The sequence below is a fragment of the Podarcis melisellensis genome (genome assembly GCF_964234715.1).
Source record: "Podarcis melisellensis genome assembly, chromosome: 7".
NCBI lineage: Eukaryota > Metazoa > Chordata > Lepidosauria > Squamata > Lacertidae > Podarcis > Podarcis melisellensis.
In genome coordinates this window covers 79,424,366-79,444,648 of record NC_138539.1, presented here as the reverse complement: position 1 = coordinate 79,444,648, position 20,283 = coordinate 79,424,366, and the positions used below count along the sequence as shown (strand labels likewise).

At 43.3% G+C, this 20,283-nt stretch overlaps 1 protein-coding gene across 1 annotated transcript in view; it reads right to left on the bottom strand.

The window, feature by feature from the left end:
- GALNT12 (polypeptide N-acetylgalactosaminyltransferase 12) overlaps positions 1 to 20,204 on the bottom strand; it is a 36,051-nt gene extending 15,847 nt beyond the window's left edge. Inside the window, exons 1-5 of the mRNA XM_081920051.1 lie at positions 19,804 to 20,204; positions 15,365 to 15,534; positions 13,649 to 13,838; positions 6,795 to 6,980; positions 1,009 to 1,126 (exon numbers count right to left, since the gene is read on the bottom strand). Of these exons, the coding sequence (XP_081776177.1) occupies positions 1,009 to 1,126; positions 6,795 to 6,980; positions 13,649 to 13,838; positions 15,365 to 15,534; positions 19,804 to 20,189 (1,050 nt within the window). The 5' untranslated portion in view covers positions 20,190 to 20,204. The remainder of the gene's footprint in view (positions 1 to 1,008; positions 1,127 to 6,794; positions 6,981 to 13,648; positions 13,839 to 15,364; positions 15,535 to 19,803) is intronic.
- Between the last annotated feature and the right edge of the window lie 79 nt (positions 20,205 to 20,283).

The following is a 20,283-nucleotide window of genomic DNA, read 5'->3' as shown; positions in this document are numbered from 1 at the left end:
GTGTTTTGGGAAGTTTAATCTACAAGTTCCATACTTAGTATGACATCTAATATTCTCAGATGTTGCTCTATTCTCTAAACAGTGACGTGGAGGCAGGAACTGCCATGCAACCTACACTATTTACATATAACCAAGCTTGATAATAACATGTGGTGCCACCAAAAAGAAATGACTTTGCAGTTATGGATCATACGTGTATGACTAGACATTACAATCCATACAAAACCCAAACACCCCAGTCCAAATAAAGCTTGTATGTTTATGTCCCATTAATTCTAAGTAGGGAATATGTTCATCTTTGGGGGGAAATATTTAGGGACACGGGTGGCGCTGTGGGTTAAACCACAGAGCCTAGGACTTGCCAATCAGAAGGTCGGCGGTTCGAATCCCTGCGATGGGGTGAGCTCCCATTGCTCGGTCCCTGCTCCTTCCCACCTAGCAGTTCAAAAGCACGTCAAAGTGCAAGTAGATAAATAGGTACCGCTCTGGTGGGAAGGTAATCAGTTTCCGTGCGCTGCTCTGGTTCTCCAGACGCGGCTTAGTCATGCTGGCCACATGACCCGGAAGCTGTACGCCAGTTTCCTCGGCCAGTAAAGCGAGATGAGCGCCACAACCCCAGAGTCGGCCACAACTGGACCTAATGGTCAGGGGTCCCTTTACCTTTATTTTCCTTATATGGGGCATAGCAAGTACAATTTTACTTCCATTAACATTTGGTAGGACTTGCCTGAAACTATGGAATCACCAGCTAGTTATCCATCAGAGCACTGGACTACAAAATATGAATGTTACAACTACCTAGTTCTGGATAACAGAAGCAGCTCAGGAGAATAAACTAGACTTTGTATTCATAATAGCACTGGCAAGGACTGGTTTGATTAACAACTTACACTACACTACTTGCATATTTCCTTTAAAAGACAGTTATTCATGCAGGAGACATAAGGAGCTTAATGAGATTTGCGTGGAGGGGAATGGTTCAGGGCTACTTCCAATAACGTTACTTACCCGGAATGAAAATTCAAGGTTTTCTCCTCCCCAGACTTCCATTCCTGTGTCATAAGAGCCGAGGTAGCTAAAATAATGCTTACTGACTGCAAAGAGCCCACCAGCCATAGTAGGAGACCTATGAGAGGAAAGTAACTCTGACATTAGGGAACACATTGTTTTTCTGTAACAAGCATCATTATGTGGCTCAACATATCAGTGCCATATTATTAATGGTACACCTTTTACAAAAAATGTCCATGGACCAGAATGCAACTTATTCATACCTTACCAAGAAAACAAGGAGGAAGATATTAACATTTTACAAGACAAGTTTTGGTTGCAAGAAATGTTTGTGATAAAATACATTCTGCTTTCACAGGCTGCTCGATTACAACTAGGCTAATAAATCCACATTATTTAATACTTTAAAAGAATAAGGGTTCAAAGGCTGTGATAGATAGATAGATAGATAGATAGATAGATAGATAGATGATAGATAGATAGATGATAGATAGATAGATAGATGATAGATAGATAGATAGGCAGGCAGATATCTTACTGAAATAAGGTACACACATATACTGTATTTACTAAAATCTAATGATCACCTTTTTTGGCCAAATTACGGTACATTGCAAAAATTAAGGTGCACATTAGATTTGATGGCACATTTACATTCTCCAGCAAATACTTTTTTTGGTTTCAAGGTTCTAAAAATTGAGCTGCACGTTAGAGTTGATGGCACGTTAGAATGTTATTACACAAACATGCATTCACTGAATGGTACTACTTAAATTCTAACTGACCTCCAGGCAAACTAGAAAGATAAAGGCTGCAACCCTAACCCCATTTACCTGGGAGAAAGTCCTACTGCATTGAGTAGGACCTACTTTTCGGTAGACACTGTTAGGATTCCTCTGCAAACCAAGGACATTCACTGCTAATTTACAGCAGGGGTGGGGACCCTTGGATCTAGGGGCCAAATGTCTCTCTATCCAGCCCTCAGGACTCTATGTAGGCCATCCCCCTCACAGGCCCTGGACCCTCCTCTGACGCTCTTTATTAGGATGGAATGTATCTTTGAACTGTGATTATACCTCTTCCTTGCCTGGATTGAGGATTGTATATTTCTAGCCGCACACACTATTGAGGGAATGTGGACCTCGGAATGAAAGGGATTTCCCACCCACCCTCTGATTAATAGGTACCACTGTGCCCAAAATGGCTAGCGGGCTTTTTTGTTTTTTGTTTAATGGTCAAACTACAAATACAAGACACCAAAACCCATTTAGAGAGAAGGGTGAAGATACCAGAAAAACAATAATTTAAACTAATGTGACAGATCCAAGAGCGAAAAGGGCAGATTGTATTGATAAAGCATATCGAGTATGAATGCCCTCCATTTTATCCCCCATTGTTATTTATTGTTATCACAGTGTACTGTTTTATTTTGTTTTTAAGCTGCCTTTTATTATATAGAAAGGTGGGACATATATTTTGAAATTAACATTTAAGAAACGTTCAGAATGATCCTATGAATAAATTAGATATAGACACAATTATTAGCCCATGGTGACCATCATGACTGGCTTTGGTCACAGTCCAGCCCTCTAACCACTACACCACATTAGCTCCTAGAAAAGGCTTTAAGCGCAATCCTAACCATGTCTATTCAGAAGCAAGTTCTGTTGAATTTAAAATGGTTTCTTCCCAGGTAAGCGGAGTTAGGATTACTGCACAGCCTAAATCCCAAAAACGAAGGCACTAAATGAATTGCAGATAGACAAAGACACAACCAACACAAAGGAATTTGTATTAAATATGTTAGAAAAGGAAATGGAAAACAAAGACAACATTGGATATTTCCTCAATACAAAAGAAGGCACAGTGAGGATAAAGAGGCAGCTGAAGTAATCAAAGCCTATTTGTTTTGGTCTTTACTAAAAATGAAAGCAGTTCTGGGTACTCTAGTTCAAGAGGGATGTTGAAAAGTTCTTAATGTTTCAGAGAGCTACAAATCATACAAGGAAAGTTAAGGAAACAGGCACGCTCAGCCGAGAAGAAAGAAAATTTGAGGAAAACAGGTTGACAGTTTCAAACGTTTTTAAAAGAATCTCAGAAGGAAGAGGGGGAATAATTATTTACCTCTCTACTAAGGAAAGGATGAGAAAACCAATGACTTCTAAGCAGTGGCGTAGCGTGGGTTGTCAGCACCCGGGGCAAGGCAAGTAATTTGCGCCCCCTAACCCGTGGATTTGCGCCCCTAACCTGTGGATTTGCGCCCCCTAACCCCAGATGTTGCGCCCGGTGCGGCCGGCCCCCCCTGCACCCCCCACGCTACGCCACTGCTTCTAAGCAACAGAAAGGTATAGTAATAATGCATGTTAAATAATTCGGTATCAATTCAAAGTATGTTTCAAATTTTATTTATTTAGTACCTTGTTTATTTAATCTGGGACACAGGTGGCGCTGTGGGTTAAAGCCTCAGCGCCTAGGACTTGCTGATCGAAAGGTCGGCGGTTCGAATCCCTGCTGCGGGGTGCGCTCCCGCTGCTCGGTCCCAGCGCCTGCCAACCTAGCAGTTCGAAAGCACCTCCGGGTGCAAGTAGATAAATAGGGACCGCTTACCAGCGGGAAGGTAAACGGCGTTTCCGTGTGCAGCTCTGGCTCGCCAGAGCAGCGTTGTCACACTGGCCATGTGACCCGGAAGTGTCTCCGGACAGCGCTGGCCCCTGGCCTCTTAAGTGAGATGGGCGCACAACCCCAGAGTCTGTCAAGACTGGCCCGTACGGGCAGGGGTACCTTTACCTTTTTTTTTATTTAATCTATTTTTACTCTTCTATTCAGCCATATCCCCCAAAGTAGCTTACATCAGTCCACATAACAAACCAACCAATAAAGATTGATTAAATAGCATTATATCACTGGACAAACAACCATTTTCACTTGGCACTTAAATACACGCAAAGGAGGCACATGACAAATAAATATGAAGAAGAGCCCTAAATGGGATGCCACAAAGGAGAAGGCCCTCTCCGTGAAGAAGGCCCTCTCCCTGACAGCCCTGATGATGGGGGTACCTAAAGCCATCCCTCTGATGAAGATGTTACAAGGGAGCAAGCAATTCTGTTTGGGGCACATTAAAGTAATCTAACAGGGATATTGTCAGGGCATGGAAAACAGCGGCATGATATCTTTCCAAGTAGGACTGCAGCTGACACATGTAACAGAAGTTGATTAAAAGGCACTTTGAGAACTACGTCCACTGCAAGACTGGATCTACGTAATAGCACCCCCTACCTATGGTCTTGGTTCTGTTTGAGCAGTGCAACTCCATCTAGAACTGGCTAAATCCTAATTCCATGGTTCGCCAATATGCTGGTCTTGCATTGACTGAGATCCAGTTCTGCAGGGCCAGCCCAGGATATTTTGCTGCTTCAGACAAAACTGAATATGCTCCCCACTTTGCTGCCATTGCCTCTTCTACATACATGTGCTGCCTTTGCCTCCTCCACACCTGACTGCCCCTTTTGCCACCTCCTCCTCCTCAGCAGCAGCCAGTGGTGCAGAGGTCAAGGCGGAAAAGGGAGCAGCCAGGCACACAAGAGGCGGCCATGGTGGCAGGCATGCATGGAGGAAATCAGATCTGCCACCTGAGTTGACTGCCTCACATTGCTCATTGATGAGACAGCCCTGCAGGAACTCCAGACAACCTGCTCAGAACATGCACATCCTCACCTAGAAACTTATTTTGAACGAGTTTGCTCACACTTTGGATGCAACATTAGGGAAAACCATGGCTTAGTGCAAATGAGCAGGTTCCTACGGCACAGACTGTGGCCCTGCTGCTGCTGCGCTACCCAGGGCTAAGCCATGGTTTGACTTGGCATTAATGTCTGAACCTGGTGTGGCGATCACACAGGGTCCCTGGATGTTTCACCGTCTATTGATCCCTGTGCCACCACTTTATTTCTCGCTGCCACCACCCAGGCCCTACCTGGTACAATACTGAGTCCAGTCAGGGTTAAATTGGAAAATAAACTTCTGTTTATTTATTGCAGTTTAACAAGCGTGTGGTTTTATAAATGGTCTCAGTCAATTACAATCATGGGCTGCCTATCCAGACCTATAACTTCCGCTACCTGCTCTCACTCGCTAAACCACCTCTCAGATATTTACTTGTCTTCCTAACTTCTACCTGTTCCTGACTCAGCTTATTTCGCTACACTAACTCAACCTGCCCCCAGACTCTATCCCAATTCACTCCCATGGCAACCAACCATCCAACTCCCAATGAACTCCCCTTCGCCCCTCCCAGAGTTGGTTTGATAGTCCCTCTGACTCCACCCCCCTGGATTCTGATTGGTTAACTTGTTTAACTATTTCACTTCCAGCACTCTCATATGTTAACGTCACACCTGGGCTCATGGTTTGCTTCACTCCACACAAAGAATGAGTCTGGGTTTGGATGTAACATGAAGCCAAACCATAGCACAACTCTGAGTAGCATGGCAGAGCCAAACCAGGGGAGGAGCACAATGGCTGCAATCATCACTCTGGAAACTCACACGCTTGTTTGTTCGCACAAAGCCACTGTTTGGCTTGTTATTATGTGTAAACTGGGTCACCACAATGCTTGGAGGTGCAGGTACTCCAAAATCCTAGTTTGACACTTGTTGACAATTTCATTCGGGAATTGGGCCATCAGATAGGAACAAAACGTCCATTGCACAGTGGCTCTAATTTTCAATTAGGAAGAAGAATTACGTTATTCTTAACTATCTCCTAAAATCTTGACATTCCAGCTTGTTCTCCGCTAGTAACCAATACATCTTAACCTATTGTTTCAGTGTAAAATTAATCCCATGGAGATAGGTCAAGACTAAGCTTATTTCATATTAGCTCTAACATTTCTGAATTTGCACTAGGAATAGCTAGCTTCAGTGCATTATTAATACTCTTAATACTTTGGGTTAGAAATGAACACTGCCTTCCAAAAAACTAGCATGTACATAATTCTCTTTAATTGTTGGTGTCTGGAGGAAAGTAGAATGCAACTACCTTAAATGTAAAGGGGAAAGCGGAGTTTAAATCCTGTACAAATTACCAGCCCATAGAAGTAAGATTTTGCATTACAGTGGAACCTTGGTTTGCAACCGTTTTGGATTACAACCACATCAAACCCAGAAGTGCGTGCTCCTTTTTTTGGATTACAACGAAAGCGTGCCTTGGGTTACAACCTGTTTCAACCTGTTTTGGTTTACAACCAGACCTCTGGAAAGGATTATGATTGTAAACCAAGGTTCCACTGTACTATTTCTGAATGAGTTTGTTCAACCCTGTTAAAGGGTAATTTGGAAAGAACATTTTAGTATTCAGTGAAGATGACTGTGAAAAACCTATTCCAGATATGCCATAATGCATTTGTAACCAATATTCTGTTTGCCACGGCCTTGTGAACTGAACAGCAATTGATTTTCTCTTTGTGGCCTATTGATGTGTAACACACACACATACACAAACAAACAAACATATATGTACTGGCTTCTCACCTCCACCACCACTGGTTAATATCTCTGTGTTCTGAGAATTGTACAGTATAAAACTATGTTTACAAATGAGGAAAGAGGAAGATTTACATATGTGATTTTAAAAGCAGAATTTATATGACAACCTACACATTTATATTATGTGTTATAGATAGAACATTCAGAACCCGTGTTGAGAAGCAAATTTCAGTTTAGTCAGCCCAATGGGTTTAGCAGTTTAAAATGTATTTCAAAGAAAGTAGAAATCAGTCTGACCTGATGACATCAACCTCGGATCTCCTCTGTTTTTGTTCCCTCTCGGGTACTACATGCCAGGTGAAGACCAGTCTCCAGTCAAACCCACCAATCTGTGGCTCCCCAGGATTTCCCAAATATTCAAAAGTGTTCCAGTCAATCACATCGATCACAGGGCAGACAACAGCTGATGGCTCTTCTTTAATTCTAAGTAAGTTAATAAAGAAATAATATTTGGATGATGTTCACAGAAGCAAGAAATATCAAACAACATTATGGAAGCACACTAGAGTACGTATGTTTATAGGTTAAATTGTTTATTATTTTCCATTGTGCGGCAGGAAGCTTTTATAACTTTTTAAAATAAAAAAATAAGTAAACATAAGCTAGCTCAATTTCCCTGAAACCTCTTGAATCCATCCCCTTCCTGTACTTATTTTGCCTTCTGCTCCAACTACTGTTTGATGGATGAATGTAAGCAGGTTTGTAAAACAGTTGAGAACATACAGCCCACTGGTGGCATGAGGATTTATGGAAGGGAGTGACAGATTTGTTGTTGTTTAGTCGTTTAGTCATGTCCGACTCTTCGTGACCCCATGGACCAGAGCACGCCAGGCACTCCTGTCTTCCACTGCCTCCCGCAGTTTGGTCAAACTCATGCTGGTAGCTTCGAGAATACTATCCAACTATCTCGTTCTCTGTTGTCCCCTTCTCCTTGTGCCCTCCATCTTTCCCAACATCAGGGTCTTTCCCAGGGAGTCTTCTCTTCTCATGAAGTGGCCAAAGTATTGGAACCTCAGCTTCACAGAATATTAAGGATTTTGTCTAAAAAGACAAAGCAGGAGTGTTCATCCTTTATCTTCTTCACCCCATCCTCTTTATTCTTTTGCCCAGCTGCTCTAAGGATTAACACCAAAGCACAACTAAGCATCTTCTGCCCCTACCTACTGCTTGCAGAGTTCCCACATAGCATCTCAAGCAAAAGAGAACATTCACCAAGAAGAGAAAAAGGCCCACCTGCCATTTGTCTTCTGACATCCATGGTTCACTCTGAAGTTCCAACATTAACCATCATTCCTAAACTACTGCAAGTATCTTGAAACCTACTGAAGGATCTTGTTCCACAACCCGAGAACCTGGCTTTAGTCTAATGCAATGCGACTGCCTTGATGCCAGGAAGTATATATTTGGGGAAGGGGTGTAGCTGAAGTGGAAGGGCATACGTCAGAGGAAGCACACCTACTTTGCTTGCAAAAAGGTATCGCATTCAATCCTCAGCCTCTCCAGGTAGGGCTGGGAATGTCCCTTGCCTGAAACTCTGAACAGTTGCTGCCAGTCTCTGTAGACAATACAAAGCTAGATGGAGCAATAGTTGGACTCAGTGTAAGGCAGCTTCCTAAATAAGTCACATAGGCTTAATCAATTCAGCAGTAAGCTTGAATGATTAGGGAACTATCCATTAGTTTAGACCAGGCACCCCCAAACTCGGCCCACCAGATGTTTTGGGACTACAATTCCCATCATCCCTGACCACTGGTCCTGCTAGCTAGGGATGATGGGAGTTGTAGTCCTAAAACATCTGGAGGGCTGAGTTTGGGGGTGCCTGGTTTAGACAAAGTATGCAGTAACTGCAGGTGAGGCTCGACAACTGACATTTAACAACTGTACTCTGTGATAGGGAAAATTAGCACAAGTGTTCTAATTAACAGCTAGAGACTTTTTAGAGTTTAGTCACCACCAGAGAGCTGGAGAATAACCTCTTTTTGTCCCTTTCCTCCGCATTAACAACATCCCATGAGAAATGAGAAAACAATCCATGGTGGTTTTAGAGACAAAAAATGGTTTCACTCCGTGCCAAACCACACCAGGTTTAGTTGAACAGAACAAATCTGCATCATAATGTTCATATATTTACTTTGCCAATGTAAAGTTGTTATACAGTGGTACCTCAGGTTACATATGCTTCAGGTTACATACGCTTCAGGTTACAGACTCCACTAACCCAGAAATAGTACCTCAGGTTAAGAACTTTGCTTCAGGATGAGAACAGAAATCGCGCAGTGGCGGCGCGGTGGCAGCAGGAGGTCCCATTAGCTAAAGTGGTGCTTCAGGTTAAGAACAGTTTCAGGTTTTTATGGTCTGGTCAAAATATAAAGACTTATTGGAGAGTAAAACTCCGAGGTGGCTCTCACCGATGGAGGCCAAAGCACGTAAAAGACTCAATATGGAGGCCCATTGGCCTAAATATTGGGAAATAATTGAAAAAATTGGAGATAAATGGAGGTTGCAGAGTATGGAAAAGTTAAAAAACAAGGTGCGAGATTGGTTGCATTATGCTCAAATCCAGGAAGTTTTTAAAGCGGACAAAAAAGTGGGTTTCCAGGAGGAAAAATCGAAACTAGAGACAGAGTTGCTTGAGCCAAAATCTAAGTTAATTTCGAGAATGTACAACTTGCTGCTTAAATGGAATACACAGGATGAGATTGTTAAATCCTCCATGATAAAGTGGGCGCAGGACTTGGGGCACAACATTATGTTTGAAGACTGGGAAAGGTTATGGAACACCGGAATGAAATTCACGGCATGTAGTGCCTTGAAGGAAAATATTATGAAAATGACATACCGGTGGTACATGACCCCAGTCAAGCTTGCAAAGATATATCACCTGTCTGATAATAAATGTTGGAAATGTAAAGAGGAGGAAGGGACATTTCTACACCTCTGGTGGACCTGCCCGAAGGTGAAGGCCTTCTGGGAGATGATACATAATGAACTAAAAAAGGTGCTTAGACTCACCTTACCCAAGAAACCGGAGGCCTTCCTCCTGGGCATGGTAGACCAGAGGGTGGCTAAGAAAGATAGAACTTTCTTTATGTACGCTACTACAGCAGCAAGGATCTTGATGGCAAAGCACTGGAAGACACAAAATCTACCCACACTGGAAGAATGGCAGACGCAGCTGATGGATTATATGGAACTGGCTGAAATGACTGGCAGAATTCGAGACTCGGGAGAAGAAGAAACGGAGGAAGTTTGGGAAAAATTTAAGGACTATTTGAAAAAGCATTATAAGTTGTATGAATGTTAAAAAATGCTTCTCTCTAGGAAATTATAGCTTCAGTATCGGTAAATCTTTGAATTGGTAAATAAGGCACAACAAGACAGAAGTGGTGTAATGAAATAATTTTATTGTGTTGAAACTAAAAATTAATGGATTCGGATTGAAATGTTTAGAGACCAGATATCACGATAAAATGGAAGATATATTATTATGTTTAAAATAAGTCAACAAATTGCTGAGGTTTTGGTTTTACAGAGAATGCAGTGTCCGGAAGATGGGGGGAGTCCATTAGATTTATGGAAACATGTATTTGGAATTTGAATTTTGTATATTATAAACCTAATAAAAATTATATATATAAAAAAAAGAACAGTTTCAGGTTAAGTACGGAACCTCCGGAACGAATTAAGTACTTAACCTGAGGTACCACTGTATTAATAGTCAGGATTTTTCCTCTTTGTAGTTGAGGTAATATTTAGCAACTTAAACATACAAACAACAAAAAAGAGGGGGGGGAAGCTTATCTAACTGCTTCTTGGCGTCTTTTTACAAAGTCTTTTGTTAATCTTCTTCAAAGAAAGGGATGGTAGCATAAGGAAAAAAGGCAGGCGAAACAGATACAAAGGCAAAGCTGAAGCACAACAGAACCACCACACACACAGGGAGCACAAGCAAACTCATTTTACTCACTCTCCATTCCAAGGCGCTTCAAGAGTTCATTGACCAGTCTTTCCTGACTGGGTCTGTCAGTGAGATGGCCACAATCCAGGCAGAGAGGCAAAGTGCAGGCTGGTTGCCAGACAGCCAAAGAAGAGAAAGGAGATGAAGTCAGAGAGGACGAGGAAAGGAGAGCCAGAGAAACTTAATAGCAGGAGTGGGTTACTTACAGATATTAAAGCCAAGCGGTCAAAAGATGAAAACCTGCACCAACACATGCTCTACAATGTGTTAGCTCTCCCTTTACCCCTACCCTACTGGCCACCTGAGAGCAACAACCATAGTGTGCACTGTGATGCCATAAATTGGGGAGAGAGCTGGCACAATTATTTCAATATATACAATGTCAATGCACCCAGCCATGTCCCTGTTCCCCATTTCTAATTTTTAATTGCCCCTTGAGTCATATCAGGTCATATGCAAGAGAAAAGGGAATGTCCTGAACTCCTGCAATGGTGCAGTCAATTCGTTTATGAACAAGGTTTGCAATGGTGGAAGAGCAGCAGCTTGAGGACAGGATAGTAAAAGCTATGACTGGGCCAAAATATACAATAGTATAGTTAATATTATGCAGGAATACTCTACGGCAGCAGTTTGCACCGCTGCTGGTTAGTTATGGAGGCTGCTGCAGCTGAGACCACACGAGGCACCAGTTCATAATGATATTTTTAAGTGGAAATAAGAGATCAGGAAACATGTGAATCATTGCTAAGACTACATAGAGTGTATATACAATAAACAGAACGCAGTAAAATATGAGGGAAAATATTCATTTTCAGACTAAAGCTTGCCCCACACTGCCATCTGGTGGATTAAATTGATAAGCATGCCTTTGGTTACTTCAAAAGAACTGAATAAATGTGGCAATATAGGCCTCTATAACCTAATAATTCAAATTATTAAATAAAGTCAAAGCATTAGTTTTCCCTTCAAAATGTTTCCCGTTAAATATTAATTACATTCCAAGCATTATTACATGTTGTTTTTCACATCTTCATATTGTTTTTTGGTGTTTAGGCGGGTGTTCTGCCTAAAATTCCACTTCCCTGAATTATTTTTAGAGGTCTCGTTTTTTATTCTTTCATTCACAATGCAGAACCACAACCTCTGACAGTGGGGTTTGTGCTCATTTGTGGGTTTCCTTGCATTTTGGTGTTAAGAATAGTCTTAAGTCTCATACCACAAGTATGCTTTTAATGTATGTGGGAGAGGGGTTGCCAGTAAGTTATTATGGCTTAATGCCTGATGATATTCAGTGCTTGTATAATGCATTTATGACACTGCAAAATACGTAAGGGCCCAGTTTGCATGTATCACTAGGTAAAACTGTGACTAAGAGAGACACAGCAAAAGCTGTGTCTGCTCTGCTCCTCCTCTGGTTTTGCTGCTGCTGCACTGCCCAGAACTAAGCATTGTTTGGCTTAGTGTTACATTAAAACCTGGACTCATGGTTTGTCTCGCTCCAGACCAACTGCAAGTTGTAGCCAAAGTTCATTTAATGCTTGCTACTCATGGTCTGGCTATGGAAGACACCACATAGCAGCAGAGTGGAAAATGAGTGATCTGGGCGTGATTTTTTACTATGAGCACTTGCATGTTTGGTTTTTCATGCTTCGCCACGTTTTGGCTTACTGTTATGTGGAAACTGGGCCACGTGTATTTTGTGTTGGTTGTCAGAAACACATTACACAGCACAGTGTACCATCAAGCATTTTCTTCCCTTGCCATTCTCATTCCTTTATACCACTAGAAAAATCCCACAACATCTCCATCTTACAAGAAGCTGAAAATAACTTATCATCAACTGTCAGTCTCAGTGGCATCATCTCAATATAAGCAAAATGTATTTTGAAAAAAGGAGGGCATACCAATGAACAACCTTTTTATCTACAAATGTAAACACTATCAATTTAAAGCCAGCCCTGACTCACTCCCACTACAAAAACTGAGAATGTTGATGAGGCCAGAGACCATCTTGGCTGACTCTTCCTGCAGACCCAGGTCATCCACAGTCCTGCTGTTGGAGTACTGGCAGCAACAGCAGCAGGTATGTTCTATGTTTAAGATAATATTTTATTCTTTTGCTAATTATGCTGTTTTAAATGTATATATTTGACTTCCTTTGGTAATTTTTTCTTTTGAAGTCTTTAAGGTAATATTTTAGTTTTCTGTTAATTATGTTGCTTTGAAACTATACTTTATATTTGAAATTATTCTATAATAGTTTATTCTGAATTGTTTTATTTGATGTTTTAACATAGGATGTAAACCACTTTGAGATTTTGTTTTAAAAATATAAAGTGGTGTAGAAATGAAAGGAAAAATAATAATAATGAATCCAAGGGATTTAGGGCTTATATTTTTTAAACAGATGTCCTTCCTTGATACATGGCAATTTCTTCTGAACTGTGGGGGATTTTCAAAAGCAGCAATCTATGGTTGAAATAGATATTAATCTCATTGGGCATGCATAAAGCAGCTACATGAATCTTAGTAAAGTACTGGAGGTTTACACATTATTTACGTTGGTTCTAACCAACACGTATTTGTTGAAATTAGAATGTCTTAAATCATTTTTAAAGTACTACAGTGGTGCCCCGCAAGACGAACGCCTCGCAAGACGAAAAACCCGCTAGACGAAAGGGTTTTCTGTTTTGGAGGCGCTTCGTAAAACGAATTCCCCTATGGGGTTGCTTCGCAAGACGAAAAAAATCTTGCATCCCCCTGCGGTTTTTTTTCGCTTTTTTCTTCCTTTTCTTAAGCCGCTAAGCCGCTTATCAGCTGTTCCGCTGATAAGCCGCTTAACAGCTGATCGCTGGAAGCCGCTTGACAGCTGTAGCGCTAATCCGCTAAGCTGTCAATGGGCTTGCTTCGCAAGACGAAAAAACCGCTATACGAAGAGCCTCACGGAACGGATTAATTTCGTCTTGCGAGGCACCACTGTATTTGGATTCATCTAAAATAGCAGGTAGAAGAACAGAAAATACAGAATGTGAGGCAAATACTCTGGCTCTGGTTGCCACTGCTGAGAAACAAATGAAAATCAAATGCCACTCACTTTTTTAATGCATGTAGAAAGTATCTGACTGAACATTACCTTTCTAATAATGGTTCAAGCCATTCTTCATGGCACTCACAGTGACAATCAAGAAAGGTTAGAACATCCCCTTTTGCTATAGAAGCTCCCAGCAGTCTTGCTCGAACCAATCCTTCTCTCTTGTTTGCGCGGATAAGCCGTACCTTGCGCAAGTTAGCCACATAGTTTTCCAAATTCTCCTTTAAGTGCTCTGTAAAAAAGAGATGAATGAACTGCTGACGTACAAAGCAACTGCTAGCAAAACGGCTTTTCATCAAAACATACCCAGCAATTCAGTGTTGAAAGCCATTTTCAGTTCACCAAAAAAGTGAGCTATGATGAACCTCCCTTGGGAGGGTGTTCCAGATTTGTGATGCCACAACCAAAAATACCTACCTTGCATGTTCATTTGCCCCACCTCTGAAAGCAGAGCAGCGCAGCGCCCAAGATGCTGACCTGAACGTATTCCAACTGAATGTCAATCAGGGTTTCTGAATGGCCTGTACTCATTAAAGACGGCCTGTACTCATTAAAACCTGCCTGGTTTTTGAGATCATCATTGGAAGTCTGGCTCTGGGTGTTCCCACCTTCTAAGATTATGTGGGTGGTCATCCAAGATTGGGTTTTCTTGATGCAAGTACCTTAGTTAATCAACCCACTCTCCTTATCTGCTCATCTGGCATTAAATTTGAGGACTTTGAAGTCCTCTTTTCACTGAGACGGCCCACCCATGAGGTAATGTGAGGCAGCAGAAGATCTGGCCTCCAAGGAACGTATCGCCCACTACTGCTGCTAAAGTGGCAGCGATGGCTGCAGTGTGCTCCATAGAGACTGCATCTGCCACATCTACAGCCAGCTCTTGATGGAAATGAGGTGCTGTCGGTCTCCTTCCAACCTTGTTCTCAATGTACCAGCATGACTGAACTGCAGCTTGCCTACCTGTGTGCATCAGGCCCTGCCTCCTAGGTTCCCCTCAGCATAGCTTTTTATTCTTAGGGATCGCAACCATTCCCAAAAGTTATTAGTCATGTCTCCACATCCTGTGGTGTCTCACATGTCCGCCAAGATTTTAAGAGAGGTGGGAAATAAACAACATTGTGGTATACCGACGAGATAATCACACTACGATTACCGAGAAGTAATTTTCAGGAGTATAGAGCAAACATTACAATGCAGGCCACTAGCAACGCATCTCTGTGCAAGCCAGTTTCAGTCTATGTTGTTCCTTGGAAATACTTCCTGCCAAGTTGCACTCTTACACCAATTATATCCTAAAAGGGCTACGCTTGCCTCCAAGTGTAAGGTAAAGGGACCCCTGACCATTAGGTCCAGTCGTGGCCGACTCTGGGGTTGCGGCACTCATCTCGCTTTATTGGCCGAGGGAGCCGGCGTATAGCTACCGGGTCATGTGGCCAGCATGACTAAGCCACTTCTGGCAAACCAAAGCAGCACACGGAAACGCCGTTTACCTTCCCACCGGAGCGGTACCTATTTATCTACTTGCACTCTGAAGTGCTTTCTAACTGCTAGGTTGGCAGGAGCAGGGACCGGGCAATGGGAGCTCACCCTGTCGTGGGGATTCAAACCGCCAACCTTCTGATCGGCAAGTCCTAGGCTCTGTGGTTTAACCCACAGAGCCACCCGCATCCCGCCTCCAAGTGTAGTAGCTACTAAATGCCCTATTCATTTCACAGAAAATCCTGTGCCAGCAAGGGGCTTTGTGGAGACACTGCTTACCTTTATCACTGTAATCGTCTACAAGGATGACTTCTTCCAGAAGGATGTCAGGAGAAGTCTCAAGAACACTATGAACTGTTCTGAGAAGCGTTGACCAAGCCTCATTATAAAAAGCTATTATAACAGAAGTCTTTGGAAGGTTATAATAATCATACTTCTTTTCTCTGCATCTGTAAGAAAAGCATACATTTTAATTGAAAAATCAGATACATAATTAAGCAATACTCTGCCCAACAATTTATGCAGAAGTGAGGTGAATACACAAATATGTATCGTAAGTGTGCAGAGTAGGACCTGCAGCAAGGAAGTAATTTCTCCTAGATTTTCATCTTGCAGTTTCAAAGAGCGTATCAACTCTATTAGGAATAACATCCAGTTTGTGATACGCTCCGTACTACATTAACTATATTAAGGAATTCAATGCTACTTCCAAGCACACATCAGAATGTATATCCAAGTGTCAATACCACCTATCCATGATGTATTATTTGCAAATACCATCTCACTCCCAATTCTGTTGCTACTAATTTCATGTAAATATCTTTTCTAAAACAACAATTAGAGTTGGATCAGTGAGAACTTATTTTTAATATCTGCAGAGTTAACCATATAGGTTTATTATTATTAAATGTTAAGCATATTTTCACAGAATGCAGTAACTGTTCAGATTCACACGTGTTTTTCATTTGAGCTTCATTTTCCTTTATTCAAGCAGTTCAAATATCAGCTTTGAAAATCTGTGATATTCAATTAACTATACCAATGAATAGATTAAAACCTTACAACGAATTACTGAGGCAATTGCCACCCACTCTTCTATCTCCCTCGTTTACCAAACTTGGAGAATGCCAGGCACAGGGACTTACCTACAGAGCCAAAGGCAATTAAAGTAGAAGTCATTATGTTGCCACCATGTCAAGATCTTGACCTGAAGTATCCAACATGGTGACCTCCAGGTGTTGTTGGACTCCAACTTCCATCAACCCCAGACAGCATGCCAATGGTAAGGAATGATAGGTGTTGTAGTCCAGCAACATCGGGAGGCCATCCAGTTGGCTACCCAGATCTACTGCCTGTCTTCATTCTGCTATAAAGAAACTACGTGATTGAGGTTGTGTAGGACATTAGACATGTATGCTTCAGAAGACTTCCCTTCCTTGCCCCACCAAGGTTAATCACAGCCAGGTCATATAAAATACACTTGCTCAATTTTCTGGTTTCTAGGAAATATATTTCATCAGATCATTCACTAACACCTCTCTCCTACCCAGAGGTGTTCCCATTTTGCTCACTAATGCTCCTGCTGCTCCCTTCAAGGGCCAAATCAAATGATTGTTTTTGCGGTGAAAATTTCATCATGCTGATAACTTTCACATGCTGCAGTAGTCTTGAGAAAGTTCCCTAACACAGTGAAATTGCATGATACTCAACCAATTTCTGAGAAGTTGTTAGTAGCTAATAGGTGTATAACCAGACACTGAGCTTCACCTGTGTGGTGGAAATATATACACCATTCAGTTACGCTGCACTCACAGACATTGCAACGTCAGCAGTTTACAGTCTCTCTAGTCCAGGAAGTAAAGTGTAGTATTTTCTTCTTCTTATGAGCAATCTTGTTAGAATCTTTTTGTAAATAAAAGACTTCAGTTTCCTCCAACAAGCAGAAATGAACATGATAAGGCAGCTACTGGCAATGTCCATGTGTACTGTACAGGGCAGTTTATTGTACAGGTTGGGGTGGCAAGAATGAAAGGATTATGAACAGCTAGCATAAAGAGTGGAACTACATCCGGCTTAAGTCAGTTGAGGGTGCCTCGCTTGGAAAATTTCCAGGAAGAAAATATTGTCAAAGGCTAGCACTGTGCCTGATTGAGAACAGGCAGCCATAAAAAGAAAGCAACCATCTGTGTGATCTTAAGCATGGGACTGCAGCCTCAGTGATAAGCTTGGTTAACTATACATATAGGGCTGGGTTCAAAGAAAGTGCTCAACTGAGGAATGATCATGGCCAAAATATCTTGATATGATATCAAACTTCCAAAAATGGTGGAATATAGCTGTGTGAACTCACATCTTTTTGGATAATTATTGGGGAGGCAGCAGGATGATGGTGAGAAAATATGGGAAACGGGTTGGGCAGCAGCAGAACTGGAAGCAGCAATGATTTTGAGAGGCTACAAACATTCTCACCAACTTACAAACATCTTCATTTGGGACACAATTTTCAACTGGAGACGCTCTCAAAGAGGTGACCCTTTACTTTAAAGCTAACTTGGCACAGGTCCCATTCATTGCTTCTCGCGTGGAGTTTGCTGGTTGCATTAACTTCCAGCCACAGGTACTACATACCATGACATTTGTACATAGGTAGGCATTATATATTGAATTATCCAATTAATTAAGGATTGGGTTTTCATATGCATTCTAGCTTATGGTTACCAGATTCTTTTCAATGAATCCGGGGACACTTTTGTTTTGTTTTGTTGAAGCTGAGTAGCAACAGGGAGTCAGTAGTGGGGATGGTGAGGCAAAAGACCCTGGGCTCAAGCACACATGCATATCGTATAAAGGTGCAAAGCCCTTCTTTCGCACCCTGTGAAACATAAATGCGCAGAGTTTTTAAAAAACTGGGCAAAGGCTGCCCGTGACTCCCGAGCCTCCCCCAATCTCCTCCCTCTTCCCCCTTTGTTTTGACTGATCAGGGGAGGCTTGCGAGTCGCAGGCGGGCGGCCATTGCCCAGTTTTTAAAAAACTGTGCATTTATGTTTCACAGGGTGCGAAAGAAGGGCTTTGCACCTTGCCCGGCAGAGAAACCGAGCACCTTGCACCCCTCATGGGCAATGGCCGCCCGCCCACAACTCCCGAGCCTCCCTTGATCTGTCAAAACAAAGGGGGCAGGAGATCTGTACCGCCACTTGTCCCGGGTTCTCCTTTGGCAGTGGCAGCGAGCAGCTCCTGAAGCCAGCGAGAGCCAAATGCGCTACCAGGCAGGCCCCGGGCTGCTGGGGCTGCCGCTGCCACGTTTCCCAGGGACAGATTTGCAAATCTGGGGACATTCCATGGATGGAATTTGTCCAGGGACAGATCTGCAAATCCGGGTACTGTCCCCAGGAACTGGGGACATCTGGTAACCCTATTCTAGCTATTTATGCCACAAGTGACTTGGTTTTTTATGTATGAAAACACAGGCTCTGAAAGTATGGGACAAATCCTTCCGGGGCACCTAGGATGATGCATTGTACTGTTCCAGGAAGTGAACAGGTGAATCTAGGTGGATTAAATACCCGCAGACAGAAGTCTTTCAACGAACCAACCTTGTATCTGGTGAGTGACAGCTCTCCCACTGCACCATGATCCCATTCTGACTTGAACAGGCACTGAAAGAAAGGCCACGGGTTCCCCCCACCCTCCAAATTTTGTGTCTCTGTTTTCAGAGCAATCATAGTTGTCTGCTCTGTTCCTCTTCTGACATAGTATTTACAGTAACACGCCAATATTTGCACACAACTGTATGGAAAGATTGCCATATGTTCACCTGTAAGGCGGGGGACGAGTTGCGGTAGGCAGGGCAAGTTTAAGGAGGGGAGATTTTAAAATGTTGGAGAAAAACACAGGCATGATATACTGTTACAACTGAAGAGTATAGCTGGGCCCCTATGAATCTGCTACCGAAAGCAAACCTTCTCTCCTAGGCACTCATGTACGCTATACAGTACAATCTTGTTTTGCCAACACTTCCCCAGACAGGCAGTAGCTCATATCCACTCTGAATGGGTTTTACTCAGTGCTTCTTCTTTTTTTAATAGAAAAAAAATGTGAAGTTGTTACAGTAAGTGCCGCACTTTTAACATTATGGGTAAAATGGGGGACTGGGGGAGGGGAATTCATAACTTACTTTAAAAATCACTGCAAACTGTTAAAATTGTTAGTTGGATTGTAATAACACTTGAAGTCTAATGGTGAAATTTGGATACAATGGAGATGCAAAAGATTTGGATGATTAATAAGAGGACCCACAAAGGGGAGGAGGGGGAAGTCCAGGAGATCCTTTGGGGTCTTGTTTTTATGGTGCATGTTGGAAATCTGTTTGTTAAATTTTAATATGAAAACCAAATAAATAAATATTTTAATGCTGGTACTGAGTACCACTGAGTACCCCAGGGAAAAAGAGCACTTGTCTGGAGCTCACCTTCCATACACACACACACACACCCCTGTGCTCTAAGTGAGGTGGCCATTTCAGGTACCTGAGGAAGCAGACTCCATTGTAGAGTTGGGTGGGGCCCCTGAGGGTCATCTAGCCCAACCCCGGGCAATGCAGAAATCTCAGCTAGATCGTATATTGACAGACGGCCATCCAGCCTTCCCCCCTGCCTCGACTCCCCTGTTTCCTTCGGGCATCGCCCGTCCCTTTGCCGCCCTCCCTCCGCCTCACTCACTGGAGGTGGCGGCGCTCCGGCAGGCGGCGGTGCAGCGAGATGCGGTCGCTGAGGTAGATGTTGATCTGGTGTCTCCGGATGCTCTCCTCCTGGAGCCGCTGCTCGGCGGCGCTCAGCTCCAGGCGCACGGGCCGGCCCAGCTCGCCCAGCTCCGCTTCCCTGCCCAGCGGAGGCTTCTCGTAGACGGGCCTGCGCAGGAGCCGCCGGGCGAGCTCGGCTGGCTGCTGCGAGGGCAGCGCGGCTTCGCCCAGCTCCGAGTCCGGCAGGCCGCGTTGCCACAGCAACAGCCAGCCCAGCGCCCCCGTCGCCGCCACCAGCAGGGCCGCCAAAGCCAAAGCCAGAGGCCCTCCCGCTCGGGACACCCGCGACCGCCGGACCCGCCGCATCTCTGCCCGAAGCCGGCGCTGGCCTCGCTTGAGGAGCGCGGGGCGGGACCCGAGGAGGAAGGGCCGCCCCGCCGCCGCCGCCGCCGGGCCCGGA